The sequence below is a fragment of the Macadamia integrifolia genome, unplaced genomic scaffold, assembly GCF_013358625.1.
Source record: "Macadamia integrifolia cultivar HAES 741 unplaced genomic scaffold, SCU_Mint_v3 scaffold3034, whole genome shotgun sequence".
NCBI classification, from domain to species: Eukaryota; Viridiplantae; Streptophyta; class Magnoliopsida; order Proteales; family Proteaceae; genus Macadamia; species Macadamia integrifolia.
The window spans coordinates 25239-33983 of record NW_024869149.1 but is presented as its reverse complement, the minus strand read 5'-3'; the positions used below and the strand labels follow the sequence as shown (position 1 = coordinate 33983).

Sequence of the window (8745 nt, the reverse complement as noted above, 5' to 3'; positions counted from 1 at the left end):
CCCCCCCCCCCCCCCCCTTTTTTTTTAATTGGAAAAAACTTGTGCTAGATATATTTATATACCGCCAGATATCCATGAAAAGACTTTCTAACCCTATTAATTTTGAGGTGCCCATTTTGGTTTGCAAAATTAGTCTTCCAGAAACATCCTTAGAAATTCAAGTTATTTTACAATACAATATATGCTTTATATTTTCTAAACCCCAAAAAAGGCAGAAGATAAGGATTTCGAGCAAATATTATGTTTTGCCCTCCTTTAGAAATCTGTTGTTTCTTAACTGCGAGTATAATCTGGTTAGAGATAATTTTCCTCCATCTTAGGTGAACAGGAAGTACATAAATCAAGGGTTATAAATGCCCTCCCCCTCCCCCTCCCCCTCTTATCATAATACAAAGTCAATGGTACCCCTTATTCTCAATACCCTCTGTACACTATTGGAATCCCTCGGTCAAGGGAGGGTGTAGGAAAACTGGCTCTAATGAGTTTTAATTTTTAATTTTTTGTTGAAAGACTCCAGTGAGTTATGTCTTCCAAGTGCCAACACTATGAGCTGGAAGAAAAGAGCTTGTAAGGGTTTTTCCTTTTGTTAAAAATTTGTAAATAATTTTGAAAAGAAATTCCATAGGAAACAGAAATGGGGTTGACGGCCCGAGGCTTGTCCCATTAGGGGTGTCAATCGGTCGGGTCGGTCCGGTTTCGATCGGGCTTAATCGGGCTTGAAGACTTTCAAAGGCTACACCGTGTCCGCCCATTTAACTAATCGGGCTTAGTTATTGAGGGCATGGTACACTTTATATTCGGTCGGTCGGTCTCGGGCTATAATCGGGCTACCTTAATCGGGCTTTAGTCGGGCCTTAACCGGGCTACGGACATGTTTAATGTTAAACGGGCTTTAACCGGTTTTTAAACGGACCCTCTTTAAAATGTGCTCTTATATTCCGGCTCACTCATGCAAACCCAAAAAAATGACAATAAATCAATAAATGATACCAAATATAACCATTATTTAAAATGTGAACATGTCTTTTATTTTTTAGTTTTTATTCTTTAATTTGGGGGGTAGAATAGGTATTCTACAATCATTAAAGGGTCGGGCCAAGTTGGTGCACAATAGGTCGGTCTCGGTCGGGCGTTATTCGGTCGGTCTCGATCGGGCACCCGACGGTCCAAGTAGCAAAACCGAGACCGACTATTTATAAACGGGCCGGGCTCAAGCCCGACACGTTTAATAAATGGTCCGAGCCAGGCCGATCTATAAACGGTCGGTCTCAGTCAGTTTAGTCGGATCGGGCCACGAATTGACACCCCTACCCAATAGCCAATAGCCAATAGCCAATAGCCAAAGAGAGAGCTTGTCATATTTAGTGGATAGGAGATATCACTTTTTGATTCACTTCCCACTATTAAAAATTCAAAAATAGGCTTATTTGGATCATTGGATGTGAACCCTCGTCAGGTCAGGTCCCATAACTACTCCTTTTGCTGCTGTCATGAAGGATTGAAGGGTAGTGTGAGGGAGTCCTGAACGGGGGAAACCCAATTCCATTTCCCTCTAAGGCTCTAACCGGAGCGGTTCTCTCTCGCTCTCTCTAGGCGCATCTCCATCAAGAGTCCTCCAACACTACGTCCGGCGCTTCGTTGTTGCGTATCCCAGTCGTTTGGATGATTTGTGAGATTCATTCAAATCACCAATCCTGAATATTCTGTCTCCAATTATTGAAACGAAACCAACTCAAGGTAATTCCTCTCTCTTTCTCTCAATTAATAAATCATTCTTTGTAAGCGTTTATTTCCTGGTGTTCTGATACGGTTTTCCATTTGTATTTCCCCTCTTGGGTTGTCTGTTAAAGAAGAAAATGGGGGTTTTTTTTTTCTTATAAATAATTTGTATGATTCTCCCGTTCTTTCTACCATCATCACCAGGAATACTGAAAAATGAAATTGGGGTTTCAGTTATTGGTTTGGGTTGGCGGAATCCGGTGTTCCAATTTTTTTTTACCGTTTTCTCGAATAGATCAACGTGATCCGTTAAATTCTTCAGCCATCTATTGTTCCCCAAGACTTGTGATCTGTAACGCGGTTAGGATGATTTGGGAGAGAGCAAGGAAGACGGGTAGATGGCCTTTTGTAGGGAATGCGTCTATATTGGAGCCTTATACGGTGATCTTTTGATTTATTTTTCCATTGCTTATGGATTAGTGAGGATGATATGGGGGACTATTTGCTGCTTTGTGGACATTTCTAGTTATATTAATGAGTGAAGCTGGGAGAAGGAAAGTGATATGCACTGTATGGAAGCTTCTTCCTATAGGATAGGATTTTGACCTCCTTTTCGTGTTTACGTTTTTCTTTTTTTTTTTTTTGGAACTCAGTTGTTTGGGTTTGTAGGGATATTGGGTACATGGCTTCTATGAGTGTTCCTTAACTGTTTGTTACACTGATGGGCAACAAGATTCTCTCTATATTCATATTTTGGACCTACAAACCAATGGGTGACCCTTCGATAGTTATCTGAATCAAATATCAGCTTGTTCATATGATTGTAACAATAAACATATCTACCATTTTGAGGGGACAGGAAGCCGTCTGTTGCACAAGAGGTGGTTGGATGGACACAGATAGGCAGGCTTAGCATGTCCCCCTTTTTTTTTGGTGGGGGCTGGGGATGTGGAGGGACAAGAAGCTATAAATTTTGGTGCTTTTTCTTATACAGCATGGGATAAGTGAGGCAATAGGAATTTTAGTATAACTGAGTTTGTTAACAAACACTTTTCTTAAGTCATTGTCATGTAAGCATCCTAATCTAGAATCTAGCATCATAATGTTCTTATGGAAGATGTTTATGTTCGGCTTCAAATATGAAAACACATAGCATTGTAGGATGTTTACTAGCTGAATGATACACCCAACTTCTGAGGAAGAAGCTTTGTTCTTCACTAGATGCTGATTCCTAATGAATATTCCCATTTATTCACGGACACCAATAGTGCCTGCACTACTTGAACCATTGAACTTGAACTATTCTGGAGATATCCCTAAATAATAAATGATCACCCGTTCAAATTGCGTTTTGTTGGCAGCAGAGGGTAAGCTAGGAGAAGATGAAGCCTTCCTTTTGACCATAGTAGTTAAGGTGTTTGCTGGGCAGAAAAAACATTTTCCAAGTCTGATGTAGATATAGTTGCACTTACCTGGTTGGACCAGCTGGACCGGTTGTGAAAGCCAAGAGCCAAGAAGAACTGGTCCAGCACATCTTTTTGGTCCAACAAGAGCTGGTAGTAGTTAGTTTTACATTATGTCTTTTTATTTGTCTTTGAGTAGGATACGTAGGAGGTAGAGAAGTAGGTTTATATTTGGAGTCTAAGTAGGAGCTTATTTCAGTATTAGAGTCTATGTCGGAGTAGTCTTTTATTTTCCCTTTATATACTTACATAACTCAATGTTTAATTTTTAGAGTGAATTTAATTTTAGAATTAGTGAATTTGTGCGTGGTGTGTGACCCCTTTCCCCTTTTGTGCGATTTTCCCTTTTCTCCCTAAGGCTACTCCATCAAAGTCCCTAGGGTATCCATTGCCAAGTTGGACAAGGCACCTAGATGAAAAGGGGAAAGTGCGAGGAAAAGGAGGAATGGGGTACGGAAATGGAGTGAAAGGGGAGGAAAAGGGGTTAAATAGAGGGACGGAGTAGGAAGCAGTAGCACTGCAGAAGAATGAAGGAGAAGAGGGAAGATGAGGCGAAGGAGGTGGAGGAAGTAGAAGAAGAAGAAGGAAGAGGGGCTGTGGAGGTGTAGGAAGAAGAAGTAGGGAGCACAAAAGGTGCAAGAAGAGGAAGAAGCAGGGAAGGCGCAAAGAAGGAAGGGGAGGTGGGGAGGGTGGAGGAAGAAGAAGAAGAAGAAGCAGAGAGAAGGAGACTAAGAAGGAAGACGAGGCAGAGCTACCTACTTGGTTGATGCCAGAACCACTCTACTTCAAGCTGACATTGAGGCCAAGATCCTCTCATCCCAGCTTCCATTTCTCGACAATGGAAGTTTTCTATTTTAGACACATATAAGGGATGATGTATGATGTACCATTTATCTCTTGAAGTTTTGTTTCATTTATGCGTTGATCCTTTTTTTTTTTCTTTTTTTTTTTTAATCGTAATATGTAAATACCCACATTCCTCAAACCATTTACCATTAATGTCCTACAAATATAGCATCCGCCTTGCTCACCTAACTCCTATGACCTTGCCTAAGTGATGCCTAGGTGTCCAAGTGGGTTCTCAGTGCATATAGTCGACTAGCCACCATGATAACTATGCTTTTGGCTGCTACTGAATAATAGAGTCAATTGGACAGGAAAAGAAACTCAGCCTTATACTAACTTAATGGGGTTGGCTACGTGGATTCGAGCAAGGACAAAATAGGAACAATAAAAGTGAAATGAAAGTAACACATTAACAACAAAAAAGTAGAAACACAGCTAAATGGGGTCCATTACATGGATCCTTGCCCTCCAATCGACTCTATTCAAGTTTATACTTGGCAAGGCCTCAACTATGCATGTTTTTCCTCACTACTTCTCCTATGGTCATTTTCGGCATACCCTACTTCATTTAGTTCATTTAATTTGAATAAGATTACTCATCCTTACTAGTGCATCCCCATGCCTTTGTTGAACATGGTCATACCACCTCAAACGACCTTCTCGGAGCTTATCATGGATCGGGACAACTCCCAAATTAACTCTAATATAGTCATTCCTTATTTTATCATTCCTAGATTTACCACACATCCATCTCAACATCCTCATCATTGTTACACACAACTTTTCTATATGAGCTTCTTAGCTGCCCAGCATTCCACCCCGTACATCATAGCGGGTCATATGATTGTCCTATAGAATTTTCATTTAAGTTTTAAGGGATACATAGGCCACACAACACTTTAGATGCACCTCTCTACTTCATCTCCACTTCATCTATCCCACTTTAATTCTTTGTGAAACATAATCCAGTATATCAACTTCTTTATTTATGGCTCCAAATATCTAAAGTAATCATTTTGCGATATCTCCCTCTCAATTTTCACCATATCATTATCCATCCTAGTGTGATTAAATTTACACATCAAATACTCTATCTTTGTTCTACTTATCTTAAAGCCTTTTGATTACAAAGTTGATATCCATTATTCCAACTTGGTGTTTATCCCTGCTTTCATATCATCCACCAAAACAATTTCATCAATAAAGAGCATTAACCACGGAACCTCGTCATGAGTGTTCATAGTTAAATCATTCATGATAAGAGCAAACAATTAAAGGTTTAAAGCTGATCCTTGATGTAGACCATTAGTAATTGGGAATTCACTACCTTGCCCTCCCCTAGTTCTCACGCTAGTCATGACGTCATTGTACATATCTTTAATAGCCATGTATTTACTCAACACCTTTCCCTTCTCTAGTAGACGTTAGGTTAACTTTCTAGGGACTTTGTCATAGTCCAAGGAGCGGGAAATCGGAACACATGGCAATTGTCCATAATGGATGGAACATGTCCCATATCCTCCTGAATACCAAAGCCTTTTGAGAGATTTGCTACAGGTTGTTAGCCGACCTGGATTTACGAATCCATTCTTGATATTCCACCGTAAAAATGGGATTTGACCTTACACGCTTATAGGTTTTTTCTAGGTCAATAAAGACGATATGAAGATCCTTCTTGCTAGCTCTAAATCTTTCCATGAGCCTCTTGAGTAGGTAAATAGCTTCTGTTGTGGATTTATCTGGCATAAAACCAAATTGGTTCTTTGAGATAGTAGTTTCTCTTCTCAAATGGGCTTCAATAACCTTCTCCCATAGTTTCATAGTATGACTCGTTAGTTTTATGCCTCTACAGTTATTATAGTTCTGATTCCAAATTAGGGCCTGATGAGAGATTGGATACCATTTGATTCCTAATTCTTCAACAACATGAGCAAAAATATTGCAGGAGCAGAATTTTCATTGGAATAAATTTTCATGCTTGAATGGATGTGAACCTCATTGGCCTCTAGGCAATTTTTTGATCCCTTTACTTATTTGTTAAGAACCAGTGAGGTTAGTACCATGCGTAGTTGCTCTAGCTCAGCAATTAGAGATGGACATAGCCAAAGCCTTACAATGATACAAAATTTTCAACAATTCTTCCCAGCCTAGGTGTTGCGGCACTTCTTCTTCCCCCCCACCTTCTCTTTCAGGTATCTTGCAGAAATAATTTTTTTTTGGCCCTTGATACATTCAATTCAATTCAATTCCAGAAAAAAAAAAGGGTGGATTATTTAAATGGAACTAGCACCAAAATGATAAAACTAGAGATGAAGTTGTTTCAAGTTTTGTTACTATTTTGGTTGTGACTCTTTTGAATAATGAAATCGTCCATTAATGTGCCCTTAGATTCGGAAATTTGCAGCTTTTGGGGATGACATTTCATATGAAGTTGTTCAACCAAGATGTCGTGATCATTCGTGTTCTAGGAAACTCCAACCACTTGAACTTTGGTTATATAGGGGTATATAGAGAACTGTTTGTGTGTGATCTGGTAGTTATTTATGTAAATGAATTTTGGAATCAGGTGTTCGATCCACACTGTTGTTCCATGTTGCCAATCCAAAATCCAAAGTTGTAATTGGGAATGTCTTTAGTTTATATTTTGAGCTGACGTCCCATTATTCTGATGTTCTGAATATGCAATTATCATCTGGTTGTGATAATTACTGAAATTGAATGAATATTTTTTTCAATATTTTAATGCAATTATGGAATTCATTTAAATATCAATGGAGAATGCTCTCCCTAGTGTCTTACATGGTACTCTGATAGGCTATCCAAACCCACATCCACATCCTGGTCTTGAGAAGATTCTGGACATGTATCTTTATCCATATCTATATCTGGGCATAAGAGATGACATCTTGGTATCCTTACCGTTAGATTCTTAGACTGTGAGCCAAAAAGTCACAGTGGCACTGTCTTGTGAGTTTTGCCTTCATAAAGTCTAGTGAATCACTCGTTGGATTGCATTATGATTTTTAGGTAACGAGTTCAATACCTTGGGAGCAGGCTAGTATGCAAGGCCTTCAAATTATTCTAAGCTAAACGGAAAAATATTGTTTAAGTTTAAGTTTTCAAGTGTAGTCAATTTTGCAGCTAAAGATGTCATTGGTTTTATATATTTTTCGGGGTTGAATGATAATTAGATCATTCTACCTTGTTTACATCGACCCCCCCCCCCCCCCGGCGGGGTGCCAAAGGTTGTTTTTAAGTGCAGATACTGTTGAGGGCTATCATTGGAAACATGAAAAAAAATATTGCTCAAATTAATGGACTAGTGTCTATGTGTGTTTTCTGGTTAGATTGTACATGGTCAGTTACTAATGTCTTTTCCATAGACATTCTCTGTCACCATGTGGACTTTCGCATCAAATGCCATTGGTGGGAGAGTTGGATCGAAGGACTCTCTAAAATCAGGTCATACTGGTTCAGACTGCTCGGATGATGAGGTTTCTTCAAATGCTAGCAGAGAGGAAAGGCTAGAGTGCCCAATATGTTGGGAATCCTTCAATATTGTTGAGAATGTGCCCTATGTTTTATGGTGTGGCCACACGCTCTGCAAGAACTGTGTCCTGGGGCTCCAGTGGGCTGTGGTGAAGTTTCCCACTCTACCAGTTCAACTCCCACTTTTCATTTCCTGTCCATGGTGTCACTTGTTATCTTTCCGGCTGGTTTACAGGGGGATTCTCAAGTTCCCTCGCAAGAACTTCTTTCTTCTCTGGATGGTTGAGAGCATGAATGGTGATAGGGAGAAATCTCATTCAACTTTTTGTGGGGATCAACCAGTTTGGCCAAACAACAATTTATCCCTTGGAGGTCAAGTTAACCATCGAAACCTCAGGAGGGCTCCGTATGTGCACCGTCCAGAGCAGTCAGAGCAAGATCGTGATCATGTTAGTTTTGGTCATTACCTCAATGTGGAAAGGTTACATGCATCCTTACGTAAGTCTCTTGTTTTCTTCGTTCACATGACAGCCAAGTTCCCTTTGGTCATCATATTTCTTCTGATCGTGTTGTATGCTGTACCTGCCAGCGCAGCTATCTTAGCCCTGTACATACTTATAACAGTTCTGTTTGCACTTCCTTCTTTTCTTATATTGTACTTTGCTTACCCTAGTTTGGATTGGTTGGTGAGAGAAATCATTGCTTGAGATGCTGCTGATATTGTGAGTTCTGTGAATGGTACCCTCTGACCATTTGAAGTGGTGATGTAATTTGACGACGTCCCTGTATTCAAGGTTGATGTGACTGCCTTTTTTGACCATTAAATCCACAATCCTTTAATGCAAACCTTGTCGAGGATCAGGTCCAATCTCCTGGCATGTGGCTTTTCTGATGGTATTGAAGTCCCAGTGGCATGAGAATATTCGAGGCTGGCTTCTCGTGGTTTGGAATATTGGTGGTAGTGACATTAGGATCAAACCTCTTTTTTCCCAATGAAGTGCTACTTAAATTTGTAAATGAAACTCTTGTAAACAAAGTGCTTGGGTCAAATGTGATTGTTGTGATGGTATTTGATAATCTACGTATTGTATGGACAGTAAAAATTCCTGTTCTGCCTTTTGTACCATGTGTGGATGCACCTTTGTTTGCTGTTCTTGTAAGGATGAGTATATTAGATATTTTTGAACATTGGTGGATTCACTTCTTAAGCAGCTATTCTTACCATTTA

General features: G+C 39.7%; 1 protein-coding gene across 2 annotated transcripts; it reads left to right on the top strand.

Moving 5' to 3' along the window:
- The first annotated feature begins 1437 nt into the window (after positions 1 to 1437).
- On the top strand, positions 1438 to 8725 carry LOC122067649. Of its 2 annotated transcripts, none has more exons than XM_042631490.1 (2): positions 1438 to 1737; positions 7376 to 8725. In XM_042631490.1, exon 2 carries the CDS (start codon positions 7427 to 7429, stop codon positions 8222 to 8224), a length of 798 nt encoding a protein of 265 aa, XP_042487424.1. In that variant the 5' UTR covers positions 1438 to 1737; positions 7376 to 7426; the 3' UTR covers positions 8225 to 8725. The 2 variants fall into 2 exon arrangements, with proteins under 2 accessions (XP_042487424.1, XP_042487423.1); XM_042631489.1 differs by having other exon boundaries at positions 1440 to 1737; positions 7412 to 8725.
- Positions 8726 to 8745: the final 20 nt, after the last annotated feature.